The sequence below is a fragment of the Portunus trituberculatus genome, chromosome 46 (genome assembly GCF_017591435.1).
Source record: "Portunus trituberculatus isolate SZX2019 chromosome 46, ASM1759143v1, whole genome shotgun sequence".
Taxonomy (NCBI): Eukaryota; Metazoa; Arthropoda; class Malacostraca; order Decapoda; family Portunidae; genus Portunus; species Portunus trituberculatus.
Window position 1 is genome coordinate 29071372 of NC_059300.1, and position 21363 is coordinate 29092734.

Genomic DNA, 21363 nt, shown 5'->3' on the forward strand with positions numbered 1-21363 from the left:
TGTAAGTGTGTGTGGTGATTGCATTTTCTCTTCTCCTTATTTATCATATTTCGTATTTGATCTAGTCGTTCTTTTTTATTTTATGTTCTTTATTTTTCTTCTTCTGCTTCATTTTCTTCACTCTCTGGCTTTGTTTTCTTTTCCTGTCCTTTGTCTTTTCATTTCCTCCAAGCTTTCCCATTGATTTTTTTTCCTCTGATGTTTCCCTAGAAAGAAATATACTCTCTCTCTCTCTCTCTCTCTCTCTCTCTCTCTCTCTCTCTCTCTCTCTCTCTCTCTCTCTCTGCTGGCCTCGCTCCATGCTCGTAAAGCCGGAGAACTTCCTTCCCTCCCCCACTCTATGATCAATGAAAAATCGTCACAAACTGCAAAAGAGTCTGTGGCCCAAAGACAGAGGCCGGAAACAGGTCTCGTATCTCGCATGGCAACGTCACAGATTACTACAGAGAGAGAGAGAGAGAGAGAGAGAGAGGGTTTAGTGTGTGAATAGTGAACTCCTAATTATACTTTGTTCGTTATGATTTTTTCTCTTTTTTTTAATCTATGTATTGTTGTTTATATACGTAATTTTTTATACCGCGTGAGAATACAATTATGCTGCCTTTACTTTTTCGTGTGTGTGTGTGTGTGTGTGTGTGTGTGTGTGAAACCAGGTATAATGTGAACCCGTTGAAAACCATCACAGACACTCGAACACTCACTAGAAACATTGAACTCTTACACACCACACTTCCCTTCACCACACTCCACTACTGCCTTCACTCCCCTGTCACTCCCCATCTGACCACTACCCTCGCTGTACACACGGTTAGAAATCAAGTAACATTTTTTCCCTTCGCTTCATTAACGTTCTCTCTCAATTCCAAGTCCTCTGATACGTTAAGAATCCATCACTTTTCATAATGAGACTGTCAAAGAACTCGAGAGAGAAAGAGAAAACGTATTGGAAGTGAGGGTAAACTATTATTCGACCTCTGTATGTATCTTCGCGGACCCAGGCAGTAAAGAAAGAAATGGGATGAGTTCAGCACTTCCCCGCGTTGTGACTTAGTAGAGGGAGGCCTTTACCACGCCCCCTTGTGCCTTTAGGAGAGGGTCAAAAGAGGGAGAGAGGGAGGAAGCTATGATCCGTAGTGATAGTAATGTAAGTGTGTGATTACTGCCTCTAGCACACCCAGTAGCGCCATCTCAAAGTTCAGAATTGTAGGTAGGTCAGAATAGTAATGATTTCTAGTGAGGTATTAAAGGTTACTGGTGGTGTGTGTGTGTGTGTGTGTGTGTGTGTGTGTGTGTGTGTTAATTTCATGGCGATGTTTACTAATTAAGGCACATATTAAATTTCCTCATACAGTTGAATCGTCCCTCAGTGTGGTTACATGCACGTTTGTTTGCTTTTTCTGCTTCACCTCATCATTAAATTTGTTGTGTTTTTTTTTTTTTCGCACTGCCCTTTTAGCTGTTGTTTGTGGCCCTGTTGTTATCGCTTCTGCTTTCCTTCAGTTCTTCTCGCCATTGTCGCTGTCGTAGCTGCAGCATCTCGCTCTCCAAGCTGCCAAGGACAAACTGCTTACAAAATGGAAATTAAGAGTAAAGTTTGCCGTGGGTGTTTTGCTGCGTTGGTGTGTCACTGCAGCGTGATACATGGCCTCCTCCCCACATATCCCCCCTTCCCCACCTCCCACGCCTGCACCCACTCCTTCCTCACCCATGACACCCCGTCCTTCTCAGCTCATGCCACGCCCCACTCACCCCAACCCACACCACCGTTTTCCTTTCCTTTCTCGCTACTCCTCGTCCTTCACCCCAGTCCCTCTCCCCAATCCCGAGTTGCTCTACCTTCACCCTTCCCCTCCTGACGCACCCCTCCACTGCTCTCCCTCCGCCCACCCCTCCCCCCACTACGAGAACAATGAGGCCAGACAGGGTTCGTGTTCCCAGCGTGCACGGGCGATGCTGAGCGTGTCGTGGTGTTTTCGTGGTGGCGCAGAAGGTAGTAAAGCTTGAGAAAATAAAGAATGGAGACAGAAGCAGACAGCGCCAGTGAATTCGTCAGTCAATAGAGCGTTGCTGTTTTTATTTTATTTTATTTTATTTTTTTTTTTTTTTTACTGAAACGTGCACTGCCACACTTGTCGGAAGGAGCTGAAAGGGAAATTGTAGTTTCTGCGGAAGGCGAAGTAAATGGAGGCAATAGTTAATAGTAAGTTGGTTTATAAAGCTTACTTACACACCACATTTACTGTCAGTGACGTGGAAATATAAGGAAAGAATAAACTTTGAAGACAGAAGACACAATACAGACGTATACAAAACAACTGAACCGTTATAAGTTGAAGCAGCAGCTGATTTGTTGCACCTCAGTACCAGGATATTCACTGCTTATAGAAATGTGAGAAAAAGACAAAGAAAATATAATAAATCTTGTTGAGTATAAAAATCAATATGTACAGATGAACCATTATAACGAATCGAAACGGTTTTCAGTGTCACACTTCCATACCGCAACACTTGAACACCACAACATTTACTATTATAAAGACTAAAAATGCGGGAAAAAAATAAACATGAGGGGGAAAAAAGTAATTCATGAATACTATTGAGCCATTCCGAAGCGCCAGTACCACTCAGCACCACAACATTTACCTCTAGACATCTAAGTAAAAAGGACAAAGGGAGGTTTCTTTTAGCTTAGACTGAAGGCGAAACAGCTGCGTACTATCTCCACCTTCCCTCTGCTGCAGTCCTCGGTAATCACGTTAGCTTCTACATTTACCTCGCCTCCGTCATTCGCTACACCAGGATTACTACCATCCCTTCCCACTGCGGGTTAGGTGTGCTGCATCGCCCTCACCTGAAGCCAGTTCTCATCTTATTTACCACAGCCTAAATTTAATCTCGTACCGCTAAGACCTATTTCAATAACATTTGTGTAGCCTAAAAATAGACCTAGTGAGGGAGTTTTTCTATCCCCATGTATTTATTTCAGTTATTTTTTCGTCTTATTGCCGATACATTTTTATTTATCTTTTTTTCTCTCTATGGTAGTTGTGTATATAATTCTCGTCTTTATAATACTGACAATATTTTTTTTCTTTTCTTTATTTTTATTCACTCTAGTGTTTATCTCAGTCTAATTTTCCGCTTAACATCATTATCTCTCTCTCTCTCTCTCTCTCTCTCTCTCTCTCTCTCTCTCTCTCTCTCTCTCTCTCTTCTCTCTCTCGTGCGGTATTTGTATTCATCTGTTGGCTTATTATATCCCTACCAGACTTATGCTTGTAATCTTTAACGCTGTGTCATCCCACATAAACTGTTTTCAAAGCTTACACAGATAGGTTACGTTATCATGGGTGTTTTGATTACTGATGGTGCGTAGTCACAATAGAAACATCCTTGAAAATCCAATAACTTTCACTCAGGCCAGGTCAGGTGTAGTTCGGGAAGCTTGGCCTTTATACCGGCGCTTCCCTGACGTTGTTTCTACTCGTATCATCTAACTGTGCTTGCCAGGGAACCACTAAACACCTTGATGAATGTAAGAGATAGGACCTTGCAATGTTTAGGAATATCGTGTCGAGTCGTGTCAGAGTTGGACGATCATTATACATTTTCAGTCAAGCCGTCCTGTCTCTCTACAACATTCACCTCACCCTCAGGAATGGAAGAGACACGACCACGGAATGTTGAGGAATGTGGTATCTACTCCTGTCGTTGTAAGTCGGATAACCATTACACATTCCCCGCCTGCTTCTGTATTTCCATCTACCTGGGACCTGAACTCATTTTAAAAGGAGGTTTCAAGATATTTATTCTGTTCTTTTGGGTAACTCTCTTGATCCTGTTCTGGTAGTGGCATTTCAGTGGACTTTTTTGTTTAATCGTTTTTTGTTGCCCTTAGCCAGTTTTCCCCTCGTATATAAAGGAAAAACAATAACCCGCTTCTGTACAGCAACATTCAGTCTGATAAATACACGACACATAACGATGAAATGCTTAGTAATGATTAGGAATGTGATGTGGTGTTGTCAGTGTAAGAAAGATAATCATCACACCTTCCCAGCCAAAGCTTCCTGCTTCTGTGCACCAACACTTACATACACGCCACGCCGCCTGTAGTTATAAAAAGAAGAATAAACTAAGTCAGATGAGATAAAAGTCGGCGCATGTGTTTTCCCTTCAACCAGACCATCTTACATAACCTTACTTAACCTTACCTTACCTTACCTTACTTTACCTTATCATTTTTTACGGAACAAGCTCAGACATGATGTAATTCCTTGTAAGCCTAAATTTCAAAAGAGTCTCAGAAATACTTGACTCTAGCGAGGCGACCCAAGACGATCTACTCCGCGTTCTGGTTCTGTTTTCGCCTCGGCACTTAATTCCCGACTCTGGGCCTCGCGGGAAGAGTGGCGGCGGCAGCGCGGCCCTCCAGGATCAAAATGGTTCCGTAATCACAAATCCTCCTGAGGTGAGAAAGGGAATAAGAAACCCAGGAGGAAGAGGAGAAGGAGGAGGAGGAGGAGGAGGTAAACCTGTGGAGGGAAGGGAAAGGGACGATGATCAAGTTTATTCAGACGTAAATACAATCTGGCAGTGTAGCGGGAAGGAGAGAGAGAGAGAGAGAGAGAGAGAGAGAGGTGATTATTTGCTGAGGAAGGAAGTTTTGGACCTGGAGAAATGAGGCACGCGAAACAGATTGCTCGAAGAATGAAAAGTGGAAATGAGAATCGCCTCAAATTTCATCTAAGTCCTTCTTTACCACGCGATTTATAAATTGTAAAAGAAAAATCCCCAGGAAAAAGGAAAAGAAAATTATTTAATGGTGGAGGGAAAAAGCCAGTACGGGGCCGGGACTCTCCTGACGCCCGCCAAGGACTCCCAGGCTTCCGTGTCAGACGGAAGCCTCCATCCATCGCCTTTACGGGGAAATTCAGCCGCGAATCGTGCTTCATGAGGCTCAAATGGATTTCATAAAGGCCCTGACAAATTTGGGGTAGGGCACCAAAATGGGGTCGATTAGTTTTGTTAAGAAATTGAAGCAATATGGGATTCAGGAGAGATATATGTCTGGGAGTGGGTTGGTCTTTCTCCAGGTGGATATAAATAGACTGTGAGAGATGAGAGAACTCGGGAGGTAATTTCTCCCAGACAGTTGGGAATAAATAAGCTCCGTGGGTGACGGAGAGAAAGAGAGAGAGAGTGTGTGTGTGTGTGTGTGTGTGTGTTCTGCAGACGTTTTATGTTATAATCGCGATACAAGTGGCCACAATAGAATAAGAAGATGCTGATGATCTCTTCGGCCCTACAAGGGTGTTTGTAATAAGTAGTGACATGGCGATGAGTACCGAGGCGTTCCTTTTGAGGAGTCCTAGCTGCAAAGGCTGCCGCGCCACACCCTCCTGCCTCCCTGCACAGCTTTGCTGAGTACTGCACACCCAGACACCGATGAAGCAAGCCCCCGCCGCGTCACATGACACTCCTGAGACTGATGTAAAATGTTATTGCGTTGCGGCAACCTGCGACAAGGAAGAAAAGTGGGACATGAAAGCTTCACGGAAAAGAAAGAAGCCTCCACCGCAAAATGGTGATGGATGATCTGTCAGGTGGAGGCTGCGGGACACTTGTTTCGTGGTGAGGCAGTGAGTCGTCACCTGTGTTGCTTGTGTTGCCTGCGCTGCTCGGCCCCCGAGGCGCCACGCTGGTGGCAAAGCTCAGTGCAGGAGTGAGGGCGTGCAGCCCCACGGGATTTTATTCCAGCCCGATTGCTGCATCAGAGCAGATTAGCGACTGCCGGCCCTGTACACTTTTATTAAATAACAGTTATGATGATTTTTTTGCAACTGGGCTCAGAAAAATGCAGTTTAGTAATATTGCTCTGATACCGGATGGACATTAAAAATTTGCCAGTCAATTGATTGTTTATGTTCGTTTAGCTCACGGGTTTATTGACAGACACATATTTTGATATATATATATATATATATATATATATATATATATATATATATATATATATTCATTTAAGTGTGTGTGTGTGTGTGTGTGTGTGTGTGTGTGTGTGTGTGTGTGTGTGTGTGTGTGTGTGTGTGTGTGTGTGTGTGTATCTTTATGGCCACACGCCAGGGTCTGGGAAGGGCTGGAGGGCAGGTGTGTGCGTGTTGCTGCGGGAAGGGAACATAAATAATACAGAATAAAGAAGTGGGGAGGGAGTGCACTTACCTGTGAATAATCGGTGCGTTTTTCTAATGGGCAGCAAGTGAAGGAAGGCTTCTTGAGGGCTGGTGGCAGTTTTATGGCAGTTTTAATGTATGTGAAGAGTAGTTGGTGGCTGGAGAGCAAAAGTTAACCTTTTGTGGTGTTTTGAACCAATCATCGTACCTTAAAGAAAGCGACTGAGAGAGAGAGAGTCGCTACCTACTGGAATTAGTTATAAATAGAACAAGGAGAGAGATTGCCGGGGAGGGACATGGAGAGGTATGCGGGATGGCGGTGGAGGCGGTGGAGGAGGAAGAGTGGAGGAAGGTGGGTGAGTTAGGGTGGTGTGTTGGGGTTAAAGAGGAACATCTGGCGTAGTGAACACTGGTAAGGAAAGTTGGTCCGTGGAGGCAGAGTAGCGGAGGAGAGAGCAAGGGTTACTGGCGTTAGTGGTGTTGGTAGTGGTGTTGCCTGTTAGTGTCACGCCTCGTCTGTTTCCTCGCACTGCTGGGGACACCACACCAGATGGACACATGGCCTTGCATGGAGGTGTCTCACAGCCCCTTATGACACGCTGTTGTGGTCACCTGTATCAATCAAGCAAGCAATCTTTATAGCTTCCTTGGAGAGAGAGAGAGAGAGAGAGAGAGAGAGAGAGAGAGAGAGAGAGAGAGACCTTTCTCATACATTCTCAGCCTTAAGACAGTTCATTACATATTTTTAGTCTGATACTTTAGCTGTGAAAAAAAAACATATTAAAGAAATGTTTTATTAATCTCGGAAAACCTGTCGTGCGTCATCACTGCCACCACATTCTGCATCACCAGTCATCGCCATCACGCAATGCTCGCTAGCCGTCTAAATGTGACTCAACTGAAGACTAACCCTTGTGCCGATAGGAACAAGAACGGCCGTAGTGAATGTGTTGTTAAGAAGACTAGCTATTTATCTACTTGTCAGGCTGAGTTGTTGATAGAAACATGAAGGTAGCGAGAGGAATTACTTGCAGTATTTTTTTGTGTGTAATCTCTCTAAATTGACTCCTTAACACATTAAAAGAAGAAAAGGTAAAGCAAAATGCCATTTACCTTTGTCTTCTAAGCAAACTATTAAACTGAGTATTTTGTGAATGGTAATGGCGGCGGTGCGATGGTGTTGATGGTGGTGGTGGTGGTGGTGGTGGTGGCAGTAGTAGTGGTGATGGTGTTGGACAGCGCGCGGCGGCCACACTTTGGAGCATTGAGGGGGTAATATTCAGATAGTTTGGAGGGAAATCGTGCAGAGTTCATCGGCGTTTGGCGGCTGTGGGTGCAGAGAAAGTTCGACTCAAATGTAGGTCTGTGGGAACTTTGAGCCGTGAGTGGGTGTTATGGAGCCCTGCCGCTCACGCCGCCGCGCACCCCACGCCACCTCACCATTTAGACCATACACCGTCTACAGTGAGAATTTTCAAAACCACTAGAAATAAAAGGCAAGTTTTTTAAAGAAGTTATGAATGTCGAAGACTCACCATTCGCAGCGTAAGATTCATTGCGATGCGTAAGTTACATCGTCAGTTACTTTGGGTAGAAATATACATTAAGAGAAGTTAAAACATTGTGGCAAATTGAGAGAAAGGAGATAAGAGAAGCACAGGGACTACGAAACAAATTTATTCTCGGTTAGATTTCCTGAAGAAGTGATAAACAAAACATGTCGGAATAAACTCCCCTTAGTATTCTCTATCTCCTTTCACTTATCCCACACACTGGAACACATTTCATCGTAATTATTAGGTCCTTCTGTTTCTACTTCCATTGTGCTTAGTGCTTTCCTCAATCTTCCTCAATCTTAACTCCTCTGATCTCTTTCCAATGTATCAGCTGTCAGGTTTTGTAAGGGGACTGTCAGCTCAGAGGACAGAGGATTAAGGGAACACAGTGGAAGTGAGTGTGGTGAGTCATGGTAGGTTACTTGACGTGTGACTGTGATTGTGCAAGTGTTTTGGTGTGAATGGCCGTCTAACTCACGTGTCCAGTTGTGTGGGAGGGAAAGTATTCATGTATTTAATGAAAGTGAAAGGCAAACGATCAGATGAGATGAGCATTGCTATAATGGAATGCCATGGAAGGTTTTCACGTGATTGATGTTGACTGCTAAGGAGTGTGTTGATAACCTTCTTAAAATGAGTATCCTGAAGGAAGCTTGCAGGATGATTTAGATATTCGAGACCACCTTTGTCCGAAGGAAGTGGAATGAAAGCACACTTTCTCTAACATGAGTGGTGAGATGAAGACAGACCAGATAGACCAGACAGACAGCACGAGGCAGCGCCCAAACCTCCAACGGGAAGTAATTTGTAAGAACTTTGGGACTCTATGAAAGCCAGAGTATTCTAAACGTTAAGGTCGCGTGAAATATCTGAATAGAGTTTTCTGGATTGCGTCTGTCAACAGTGAAAAACTCCTACAAGAAAAGCACATTGTACGTGGCGTCACGGGGAGCAGCCAGGAGTGAGGTGGCGCCTGGAAACTGTCTGCTACCAGTAACTCAGAAGTGTATCAAAGGAAGGTGACTGCTACTGTAAGGCAGGAGGCATAACAAGGCTGAGTATAGTGCACGGACCACACACACACACACACACACACACACACACACACACACACACACACACACACACACACACACACACACACACACACACACACACACACACACACACACACACACACACACACACACACACACAAGGTCACTCTGAAAGAAGGAAGCCCAGCCATTGCAGCAGTTCTTAGTTATTCTCCTCCCCAGAAAACAAGACCCACAGAAACTTGGCTGCTGCGGCGTGCGTTCTGACGTATCCCTTTCTAGCTGCACCTTTAATTGAGCCAATAAGTCAGTCAGGTTAAGCGCGTCTCATACCCCGCACACACGGCATTCCTCGCGGGTGTCGTGCCCAGAGGTGGCGACGAGTGAGGGATGGCGTGCTTCCCCGCGATTTGTTGACATGATTGCAGGTGACACCAGGTGGGCGGCAGGGAGGCAGGTGAGGAATGGCTCCAGATTTGTGTGGCCATTTGACGGTCAGGTGTTGCAGGGACGGAGAAAAGCTGCCTTCACTGCCCCGAGTTAAGAGTCGCGTGGTTTCCTAAGGGCACAGTGATCAACTACAGGCTTGGGCGTCTCTCGTGGGCGTGCTGGTCATTCCGTCTTGCAGTGAGAATAAATGCAGCTTTGTCGTGATTAGTTTTGCCTTTTGCCTCTACTCTTCGGAACATGTCGCTCGAGGAGGCTTTCGTCGCAATGAGAAAAGAAACTAGAATTCTTCTAACACCAGAATCATTGATAAGTGAGGCTGTATTAAGTTAGCGCAAGATAATCATTCAGTTTGCAGCGGACCGGTAAGAAAATTGAGGGAAAATATCATGGCAGGACAGAGCAGAGGAGGATGAAGAGCTTGATAGGGCGAGGAACTGTACGAGGCGAGGGATACGGGTCATTAATTCACTACTTTTCTTAATAACCGTGATGTGGCAGTAAAAATTAAGAAAGGGGAGAAGAGAAGTCCTTTTTGCTGAGGAAGCTAGCGGCGTGACACCTCTCAAGGACCCCGTGTAACCATCCTTCCTTCACCTCGCCAGTTTGTTTCGAGTCCTGTGATTTTGATATGATTTTTTATTTAAGATTAAGACCTTTAGTGCCATGACACGTATTCCTATTTATTCTATTTATCATTTAGCGATTTTATACAGCTTCAGAAACTCATGTGGGGATAAAATTTGAGAATATTCTGAACTATTAACCTTCTGACCTCCATAGAACCTTGCTAGTGTAAATAAAATCGTCTAATCACATCCAAAACTCATGGTAAAAATGCGTCGCAATACTGAAAGGGTTGACTGGATTTATTATGAAAGCATCTGTCTTGATAGAATACATGAAGATTAACCCCTTGAGTACTATGACGCGCTTCTATATTCATTCTGCTTACTATTTGGTGACTTCATACAGCTTCAGAAACTTATGTGGGGGATTAAGATAGTGAAGACTGGCCATTAATCTTCTGATCTCCATAGACCCTTCCTAATGTCAATAAAATCGTATAGAAATCTCACGGTAAAAATGTCTTCCAGTATTGAATGGGGTTAAGCACTGTGACGCCTTATTATTTCTCAGTACTGCCCATCATCCCCATCCCTCTATCGCCCCATCTCTTCCATCACTCCCGTCACTCGGCCTATAATCGTGATCCACAGACTCTCGTGTTCAGATTGAAGAATATTTTCGTCTAACCTATAAATCGAATCTGGAATCCCAAATTGCGTTTTCCGGGGAGTATTCATGCGTTTGAGAAGGCGGAGCGACAGAGAGGAAATGGCGGGAAGCGAGAAGGAAAAGGATACGAGAATGTGAGAGAGAGAGAGAGAGAGAGAGAGAGAGAGAGAGAGAGAGAGAGAGAGAGAGATGAAGACGAGGAAAAAAAATGATAGGGAGAAGTAAGAGAAGTGAACGAGAAAGCGAAAAACAGGAAAAAAAAGTGCTTAAGGGGAGTGAAAATTGTGAAGAGTAAGTAGCGACAGTATGAGAGAGAGAGAGAGAGAGAGAGAGAGAGAGAGAGAGAGAGAGAGAGAGAGAGAGAGAGAGAAAGGGCGGGGGAGGGAAAGGGCGCGTTTGTCCCTACTTTCCTCTCATCCTCACGCTGCCCCTCCTCACTCACTCACTCACTCCCTGCCTCACTACGAACCACATTCTGAAGCACTGCTGCTGCACACCTCCACTGCATTCAAGACTCTGGATAAAGATACATTTTTTTAGGATATTTCTTTTAATATTTCTAGTGGCAAATTAATCCCTTCAGTACTGGGATTCATTTTTACCTTAAGTTTTTGGGTATGATTTGATGATTTTATTGACATTAGAAAGAGTCTATGGAGGTCAGAAGATTAATGGCCACAATCTTCACTGTTTGAATCCCCACATAAGATTCTAAAACTGTATAAAGTCACCAAATTGTAAGCAGAATGAATATGAAAACGCGTCATGGTACTGAAGGGATAAACAATATTTCTACATTAAAAACTGGAGAAACACTCTTGAGAACACGACTGACCATTTTTGTGGCCTTTGAAGATAGTGACGAGAGAGTAAAGCCTTTTTGAAGAGCCTATGAGAGTGCCCTTAGCTTTCTTCCCGCAGCCTCACGCAGCAATGCCCTCACACTACCATGCCTTGCCTTACTATATCCTCTTTATCCCACCGATTTATCCTTCTCGCTGGCCCACGCTACGTCAAACACAACAATAACCACCTAACTTATTGAACCTATTACCTTCAGTCCGTGCCTCGCCCTATTCCTCCTCCCTTGTTTTGCCTTATTTCACCTTCCCAGCCTTGATCACTCGCATCTTCCTCCTCCTCTCTCGCCCTGCCATCTAAACACCACAGGAGATTAGGAAAACATAAACAGATAGAAAGCTGAGACAAAACGGGAGCAAAGCATGAGTTCTCCACTAGTTGATGCCTTCACTAAGAAGACTCAAGAAATATCATAAGAACAAATGCAAATTACTCCCTCGATCCTCCACAGAAATGACCGTCAGCGTGTGTATTGACTCGAAACAACAAAGAAATGTGTAGTTATTGAAATTGAATTATGGTAACACTGCAAAAGGGAAGAGGACATAAAAAAAGCGTTGATACAGAGAAGAAATACATGTAAATAGATATGGAAGCTCAAGTACGCAATTAATAGAAACACAGTAAAGAGAACGAAAATAAACGGTACAAAACAAAACAAAGTAAAAGAAATATGTGAACACTACACAAATCACGACAAAGGATGAAAGTGAAGGAGGATAAATCAAGAACATGACATAAGCACTGGGAATAAATAAGGAAGAAGAAGAAGAGAAAAAGAAAAAAAAGAAGAAGTAGAAGAAGAAGAAGAAGAATGGTTAGGTGGGGGAACAGAAGGATTAGAAGTGAAAGAAGAACGGATCAAGTTGGCTCTGTGTTTTACCTGACTGTCGGCGTAACGAGGAAGGAGAGGCGGATTAAATGCTTCTTTGGTCATTGGGATTTGATGACTGCAAGGGAAGACTGCCGGAGGATCTTTGGTGTATAAAATTCCATTAGATTTATTGAAACAGACAGGCAGACAGACATACAGACAGACAGACAAATGAAAAAAATAGATACAAAGAAAGATAATGGAGACAGACATCAAGACAAAAGACAGAAAGAGATATGGACACACAAAGAAGAAAAATAAAGAAGAAAAATGTAATAAGAGAGAGAGAGAGAGAGAGAGAGAGAGAGAGAGAGAGAGAGAGAGAAAAATAAAACATGAAAACTACTTATTAGCTTTTTATCACTTCATGACAAACAAAAGGAGGAAAAAAATATTCCAAGTATGTATAGTTGAAACCAAATTATGCAACACACACACACACACACACACACACACACACACACACACACACACACACACACACACACACACACACACACACACACACACACACACACACACACACACATGGGCAGAATTAGATGTGTACCGTCGCTAAACCTTCGTGTTCTCAAAATGCAGTTCATTTATCGCCCAAAAGGAAAAAAAGAGGAAGAGGAGGAGGAGGAGGAGGAGGAGGAGGAGGAGAAGGAGGAGGAGGAGGAGGAGGAGGAGGAGGAGGAGGAAGAAGAAGAAGAAGAAGAAGAAGAAGAAGAAGAAGAAGAAGAAGAAGAAGAGGAGGAGGAGGAGGAGGAGAATAGTTGTGACATGAAAAGGAAAAAAAGAATGGAAAGGAAAAATGCACGTTGAGAAATATATGGAAAAAAACAACAACAAATAATAAATGAATAAGTTACGTAGATGTTTGGCTTGTGTGTGTGTGTGTGTGTGTGTGTGTGTGTGTGTGTGTGTGTGTGTGTGTGTGTGTGTGTGTGTGTGTAAGGAATGAAAAGGATGGCGCGAAGTAGGAGTTGGGAAATTAGAAAAGAAAAAGAGGAAAATGTAGAAAAAAGGAAAAAGGTAAGAAGAAAATGGCACAAAAAGCAAGTAACAAAAATGTACCTAAAGAAAAAATTGTTAATAAAAAGAAAGAGAAGAAAAAACAATATGACTGAAAAAACCGAACCAAGCTGAACACTGCAATAGTAGAGAGAGAGAGAGAGAGAGAGAGAGAGAGAGAGAGAGAGAGAGAGAGAGAGAGAACATAAGGGAACAGAAAATACGAAAAATATTAAAAATCTGTGGAAAGAAAGAAAATACAGAAACTAGAGAGAGAGAGAGAGAGAGAGAGTCAAGGGGCTGGCTGGAATGGAAGGAAAGGAAAGGAAAGGAAAGGAAAGGAAGGAAGGAAAAGAATAAAGTCAAGTCGATGTGTTTGACGGAAATATCTTATCGCAGGAAGAGCATTGCCTTTGTTGCTTTTATCAGGAAAGGGACCGTAAACTTGCAGCAGCACATGGCGACACTGTGTTCCTGCCTCGCCACCACCACCACCACCACCACCACCACCACCACCACCACTTCCTTCCTTCACTCCCTCCTTCTCTCTTGTCACCATTTTACCTTCCTTTTTTTCTTCATTCTATCCACTTTTTTGCCGCATTTTTTTTTTTTTTTTTTTTACATTTTTTTTCGTCCACTTAATCTTGTAATATTTTTTCTTTTTTTTGTCTTAGTTTTATTTTTTGTATATTTTCTTTCTCGTTTTCATCTTTACTTCTTCCTTGTCTTCTTCTTCCTCTTCCTCCTCCTCCTCCTCCTTCTCCTCCTCCTCCTCCTCCTCGTTTCTTTTATTGCCCGCCTTTTTTCCTCCTCTTAACTCTTTCTCATTCTTCTCCGTCTCTCCTTTATTGTCCACTTCTATCTTATCATCATCATCATCATTATCATCATCATCCTTCTTCTTCTTCTTCTTCTTCTTCTTCTACTCCTTCTTATCTTCCTTGTTGTCATCCTTGTCTTTTTTATTTTCTCTTTTTTTTATCTTACTTTGTTTTCATGTGTTTCTTCGTATCCTTACTTCCATTTCCTCCTCGTTCTCTTCCTTCTTTCTCTCTTCTCTTCTCCTCGCTCCCCAATCTTCCTTGTCTGTCCTCCCTTCTTTCATTATGCAAACTCGTCCTCCTCCTCGATCTCTCCTCCTCCTCCTCCTCCTCCTCCTCCTCCTCCTCCTCCCTGTAATGTTCTCCCGTCCTCCTCGTCGTCCCCACTCTTGTTTTCATCGTTGTTGTCGTTCCCATCCTCCTGCTGCTCCTTAATTTCCCACTCTCTCTCCCCTCTCTCTCCTCCCTTTCCCCTTCCTCTCACTCGGTCAACCTTACCTCTCGTCACTCCCTTAAACCCAGTGCTCTCCTGTCCCTTTACTTTCCACTCCACACTCGCCACTTTCCACCTTCTCCTCCACTCCTCTGTTATTCCTCTACTCTCCTCTCCTTGTTGATATAATTCCTCTTGTCTTTTATTCACCTATTTTTCATGTGACGGTCGGCGAATTTGTGTTCAGACCTATTGTTTGCTCTAACGATCCCCGCGTTGCCAGTTTTCGGGTGTGTGGATGTGGGTGGAAAGGTGTGGATGGATGGCTGTGGTGATCGCTTTCTTGTATGGTTGTGTGTGGGTGTGTGAGTGGATGTATAGATGGTTTATGTTTCTCATTGTCTTTTTGTGCCTTTGTGATTTTTTTTTTTTTATTTCGTTTCCCGTTTCTCTCTTTGTGCAGTCATGGCGTATTGAGAGAGAGAGAGAGACAGAGACAGACAGACAGACAGACAGACAGACAGACAGACAGACAGACAGACAATAAGAAAAGGAGAAATAAGAAGATACAGAGAAAGAACGAGATTAGTAGTAAAGACAGGGCGAAGAAAGTGATGAGACAACAAAAGACGAAAGAAGAGAAGAAATAAGCAGAGAGAGAGAGAGAGAGAGAGAGAGAGAGAGAGAGAGAGAGAGAGAGTCGGTGTGGTGTTGTGTAGTGTCCGTGTAGGCAGTGTCAAAGAATATCAGAAGCGGCCATACTGGAGGATCTCTCTCGTCCCGCCTCTTGTGCAGCGAAGGAACTCAATGGTGCGAGTTTGCATAGTTCCCTGCCTACCAGAACCATTGCCGTACATTACTGCCACGCCTTACCGGTGGGCCGCATTGTTTTCACGCCGCACCACGATGGGAGGCTGGGCGAGACTGGGGAAACTGAGCTAGACTGGGTGAGGCTGGGAAAAGTAAGCGAGACTGGGTGAGGCTGGGAAAGACTGAGCTAGACTGGGTGAGGCTGGGAAAGACTGAGCTAGACTGGGTGAGGCTGGGAAAAATTGAGCTAGACTGGGTGAGGCTGGGAAAGACTGAGCTAGACTGGGTGAGGCCGGAAAAAAAAGTGAACTAGACTGGAGGAGACTGGGATAGACTGAATGAGACTGGGCTCGATTGTATTAGATTAGGTAAGACTTCCCTTCTCCTTCTCCACCTTCTTCCTACTCTCATCTCTCCCCTTTTCCTTCCCTTCATCTCAGTCTTTCTTTCCTCCTCCCTACATCTCAATCTCTCCTTCTTTCCTCCCCTCAATCCCAATCTCTTCCCTTTCCTCTCCCTTCCCTTCAATTTCCATCTCCCTCTCCCCTTCCCATCATCCCAGTCTTTCCCTTTCCTTCCCTCTCCTTCCTTCCCCTTCCTGAAAACAGTGTGACAAACAGAACGAAGATATTTGGACTATGCTGTGTTTGGTGTATATTTGGCTGCCAATATCATCTGGTTCTGAGAGTATACCATTGTGGGAGACTTACGGCATTAGAGTATTATTGCAGCTAAGCCTTTGCTACGTACTGCCTCTGCTGCTGCTGCTCCACGTTATTGTTATGGCCACTTATGTATGTACCTCCCCATGCCATTTCCTTTTAGTCACGTTTGAGAATATTAAAGGAAATACGCCGTCCTGCATTTCTGACTTAATATGATTTTGGTTTGGCGTTTACGTATACACACATACACACTCTCACTCTCTCTCTCTCTCTCTCTCTCTCTCTCTCTCTCTCTCTCTCTCTCTCGATTTTCTGTTGTTGTTGTTGTTATTGTGGGTATATGTAAGTGTTTGAAGCTTTGAATTTTATTATTATTCGTTTTTAGTAGGGTGGCTATGCTGTGTGGGGCGGGGCGGGGCGGGGCGGGGCTGGGCTGGGCGGGGTGGGTTGTGGTGGGGTGATGTTGGGCAAGGGGCAGGAAGGAAGGAGTAGCGGAGGTCGTGTAACAAATCCATTGCAGGACAAGGAAGCGAATTAAGGGAGAAAGTGAACCGTGCTGGACCAGGATGCTAAAAAGTAACCTTCTTCTCCTCCTCCTCCTCCTCCTCCTCCTCCTCCTCCTCCTCCTCCTCCTCCTCCTCCTCCTCCTCCTCCTCCTCCTCCTCGCCCTCTTCTTTCCTAATCTCTTATATCAATGTACTCTTAGTAATATGAATTTCTGTTTATTGAAGATTGTGTTTCCATTAGAGAGAGAGAGAGAGAGAGAGAGAGAGAGAGAGAGAGAGTTTCTATTTCTAGGATCAGATTATCATTTTTCTCTCCTCTCCATTTTTTCTCTCTTTTTTTCAGTCTCTCCCTGTCGTTTTCCTCCCAAAAGAAATCTCTCTCTCTCTCTCTCTCTCTCTCTCTCTCTCTCTCTCTCTCTCTCTCTCTCTCTCTCTCTCTCTGATTTAGCGGTGAAGGTAATTGCTAAAGACAGTTTCATGTGCAGTATTTTTCAAACCTTGTAAAATACTTTAGTTATGGTTCTGTTTGTGTTGGGACGAGGCCTTGTTTGAGGGGAGAGGTAGGGAGAGAGAGAGAGAAAGAGGCAGCGGGAGAGAGAGGGAGAGGGAGGAGGAGAGGGAAGGCAGGAGGGATAGGGGAGGAAGAAGTGAGGGGAAAGAGACCTTTTTTGTTGGTCAGGAGTGAGGGAAAGGGATAGAATAGGGTTGAGTGGTGACTTTTTTCTCCTGTTTGTTGTTTTTGTTATGACCGTGTGTTTGTGTTCGTATTTACTTACTACTTGGAGGGGGCAAGGTATGTTTTCATTGTTTGGTAGTAGTGGTAGTAGTAGTAGTAGTAGTAGTAGTAGTAGTAGTAGTAGTAGTAGTAGTAGTAGTAGTTACTGTTTTATTTTATTGTTATCTCTTTTGTCTTTTTACTAAATTGTGTCTTTTTTTCCTTTATTTCCTTCCTATTTTTCTGTCTTTATATTTGTCTCCGTTTTGTAGATCTGTAGAAATATTACTCTCTCTCTCTCTCTCTCTCTCTCTCTCTCTCTCTCTCTCTCTCTCTCTCTCTCTCTCTCTCTCTCTCTCTCTCTCTCTCTCTCTCTCTCTCTCTCTCTCTCTCTCTCTCAACAAGCAACAAAGAGAGAGAGAAAAAGTTATACATCTACAAAACTACTGGAAAAAGGAAAAGAAGGAAAATATAGACAAGTTTGGAAAAATGCGCAGAGAGAGAGAGAGAGAGAGAGAGAGAGAGAGAGAGATGAAAAGTGTGCTAGTGGATGCCTCTGGATGGAGTGATGGATGGGAGCACCAACATTATGTAAGAGAGTTCGGGTGGAACAGACACATGCTTTATCATCCTTGCTTCTCTGCCACTCACTCCCCCCTCACCCCTCTCCTCTCTCTCTCTCTCTCTATCTCTCTCTCTCTCTCTCTCTCTCTCTCTCTCTCTCTCTCTCTCTCTCTCTCTCTCTCTTATCCCTTCCACTCCTTTCCTTCTGATTTTCCTTTTTTTTTTGTTGGTATTCTTTCCTGGTATTGATCTGTTTGTTTTTTTGTTTATTGTTGTTGTTTTTGTTGTTGTTGTTTGTTGTGTGTGTGTGTGTGTGTGTGTGTGTGTGTGTGTGTGTGTGTGTGTGTGTGTGTGTGTGTGTGTGTGTGTGTGTGTGTGTGTGTGTGTGTGTGTGTGTGTGTCTGTGTGTGTGGTTGTTATTGTTGGTAGTAGTATCGATAGTTGCAGGAGGAGGAGGAGGAGGAGGAGGAGGAGGAGGAGGAGGAGGAGGAGGAGGAGGAGGAGGAGGAGAAGGAGGAGGAAGAGGAGGAGGAAGAGGAGGAGGAGGAGGAGGATGGAGACGAAAAGTGTAGAGGACATGAGAGGAAAAGAAGGAAGAAATCATAGCAATAGTAGTAGTAGTAGTAGTAGTAGTAGTAGTAGTAGTAGTAGTAGTAGTAGTAGTAGTAGTAGTAGTAGTAGTAGTAGTAGTAGTAGTAGTAGTAGTCCTACCACCATTATTAGCAATAGTTTAAACTGCATCTTCTTTATTTATTATTGCCATTATAACATTTTCTTTTTCTATTCCTCATTCTTATAACATCTTATATCAATCTTTCAACGCTTTTATTTTTTCTTTCTCTTCTTTGTGTTTGTATTTCAGGAACATAAACATTCTTCTTCTTCTTCTTCTTCTTCTTCTTCTTCTTCTTCTTCTTCTTCTTCTTCTTCTTCTTCTTCTTCTTCTTCTTCTTCTTCTTCTTCTTCTTCTTCTTCTTCTTCTTCTTCTTCTTCTTCTTCTTCTTCTTCTTCTTCTTCTTCTTCTTCTTCTTCTTCTTCTTCATACGACCATATTCCCACAGTGTAGTAGGATCAGCCGCTCGAGTTAACTTCTTCCATCTGTTTCTATTCATTGCTTCCTCTTCTTGCAGTTTAAGTTTATTCGTGTAACGCTTCAGTACATTTTTTCCATCCTATTCTCTGTCTACCTACACTCCTTCTCCCCTTAACTAGTATCAGCATTGCCTTCCTCACATATACATTCACATTACCTGCATTTAACCTCCACTTCCTTCAATAAGTAACAAGAATACGCGAATCAAACTCACCAATATACTCGTAACATGTTCTATATAAAAAAAACAGCAATATCTTTATATATACACACATTTTCTTTATCTTTCCTATGCACAACTGTTTTTAATTCACTATACGAAGAAAAAACGTACAAATATAGTTCAGATTTAAAAAAGGCAAAAGGAAGTAGAATAAATAAAAGGAAAAGGTAGGACGAATTGAGGGAAAAGAGAGGCCCCCAGACGGTGTTCCTCCTGCATAAAAGATTGAGGTGAAAGGCAGACCATCCAACCCTTATGGTTTTTATTTATTTAGACGATCAGGGAGCCTTGTAGTGGAGTCTGGAAATCGCCGCGGGGAGAAGGAAGCATCGGAGAGAGAGAGAGAGAGAGAGAGAGAGAGAGAGAGAGAGAGAGAGAGAGAGAGAGAGAGAGAGAGAGAGAAAGAGAGAGAGAAGACTGTACGTATGTGAGAGAAATCTATTTGTCTATTTCCTTCTGTTTATCTGTTTATCTATCTATCTATCCATCCATCAGTTTATTTTTCATGTTATCTATTTGTCTATTAATCCGTCTATTTACTTATTTATCTATCTATCTATCTGTCTATCTATCTATCTACCTATCCATCTGTCTACCTATCTATTTACCCATCAGTATCTGTAAATGCTTATCTAGAAATTATTAGTTTGAGTTTATGACTTTTTTTATATCTGATCTCTCTCTCTCTCTCTCTCTCTCTCTCTCTCTCTCTCTCTCTCTCTCTCTCTCTCTCTCTCTCTCTCTCTCTCTCTCTCTCTCTCTCTCTCTCTCTCTCTCTCTCTCTCTCTCTCTCTCTCTCTCTCTCTCTCTCTCTCTCTCTCTCTCTCTCTCTCTCTCTCTCTCTCTCTCTCTCTCTCTCTCTCTCTCTCTCTCTCTCAAGTAGGTCACCGCCGCCTCTCGCCTCCAGGAAGTAAAATTTAAATGATGTGCGAAATTACGTGTGTCAGGACCACCTTCCTCTCTGGTTGTGTGTTATGTGTGTGTGTGTCTGTCTCTCTCTCTCTCTCTCTCTCTCTCTCTCTCTCTCTCTCTCTCTCTCTCTCTCTCTCTCTCTCTCTCTCTCTCTCTCTCTCTCTCTCTCTCTCTCTCTCTCTCTCTCTCTCTCTCTCTCTCTCTCTCTCTCTCTCTCTCTCTCTCTCTCTCTCTCTCTCTCTCTCTCTCTCTCTCTCTCTCTCTCTCTCTCGTGTCCATTACTAATATATTTCCTGTTTTCGTAATGTTTTGATTTATTTAATGTACCTAGACTGTTTGTGTGTGTATGTGTGTGTGTGTGTGTGTGTGTGTGTGTGTGTGTGTGTGTGTGTGTGTGTGTGTGTGTGTGTGTGTGTGTGTGTGTGTGTGTGTGTGTGTGTGTGTGTGTGTGTGTGTGTGTGTGTGTGTGTGTGTGTGTGTGTGTGTTTCATTGTTCCAGTAAGTCGGCGAGACAGGCAGTGCATCTTTCACTTTCTCTTCCATTTATTTTTCCTAACACATTAATGTGCTGCACACACACACACACACACACACACACACACACACACACACACACACACACATACATACATAGTAATTACCCCCCTCCTTCTCTTCTCCACCACCACCACCACCACCTTCTTATCTAGCGAGTTTCACCTGCTCACTCGCGCCAGGTGAAAAAAAAAAGTGTTGATTATCCCATTATTTGCATAGTGTTAACCTAATAACCTAATAATAAGAGGCTGGAATGAAGATGAAAGCCACACACACACACACACACACACACACACACACACACACACACACACACACACACACACACACACACACACACACACACACACACACACACACACACACACACACTCACAGCATCCCTTAAAGTAAATTCGTGTTAAGAAAGTTTAATCAAGAAAGAGTTTATATTTATTTGTACCTGTGAGTTTTTTTTAAGATTAAGACTTGGGAGTGGCGGGGAGGAGATGGAGGGGAGTGAATGGAGTTCTTATTCCTTTGCCAGGCAGGGAGTTGAGTTCTCAGTTCCTCCCCTGCACTCCCTCCTCTTCCCTCTCCTTACTGACTTGTCCAATTCCGCTCACTTATTTATCCCAACCTCCATGTTCTCTTTTTTTCCCGTTTGTAGGAGGAGTTATGGCAGGATGCGAGCGATGGCAAGGTAAAGGTCACTCACTGTTCCTCCCGTTGTGTCTGTTTGATGTCCTGTGTTTTGTCTCTCTCCCTCTACCTTCCTCTACCACCGCCCATCCAGTCCACCCACTAACACACCAATAGTTCCCTTCTTTCTCTCCCCTCCTCTTCCTCCAGTTCAGTGTTGTTTCCCCCCTCTACCAAGTCGACTCTCTTACTGGTAACCTTTCTTTCCTTTTCT

General features: G+C 43.5%; 1 protein-coding gene across 10 annotated transcripts in view; it reads left to right on the forward strand.

Annotated features, from left to right (window-relative positions):
* Nucleotides 1-21363, forward strand: part of LOC123520139 (disintegrin and metalloproteinase domain-containing protein 11-like) — a 722595-nt gene that overhangs the window by 499662 nt on the left and 201570 nt on the right. For 9 of the 10 annotated variants that reach the window (XM_045282075.1, XM_045282076.1, XM_045282074.1 and 6 more), the window contains exon 4: nt 21118-21150. The exons of the other annotated variant lie outside the window; for it this stretch is intronic. In XM_045282075.1, the coding sequence (XP_045138010.1) occupies nt 21118-21150 (33 nt within the window). The remainder of the gene's footprint in view (nt 1-21117; nt 21151-21363) is intronic. 10 annotated transcript variants of the gene reach the window in all.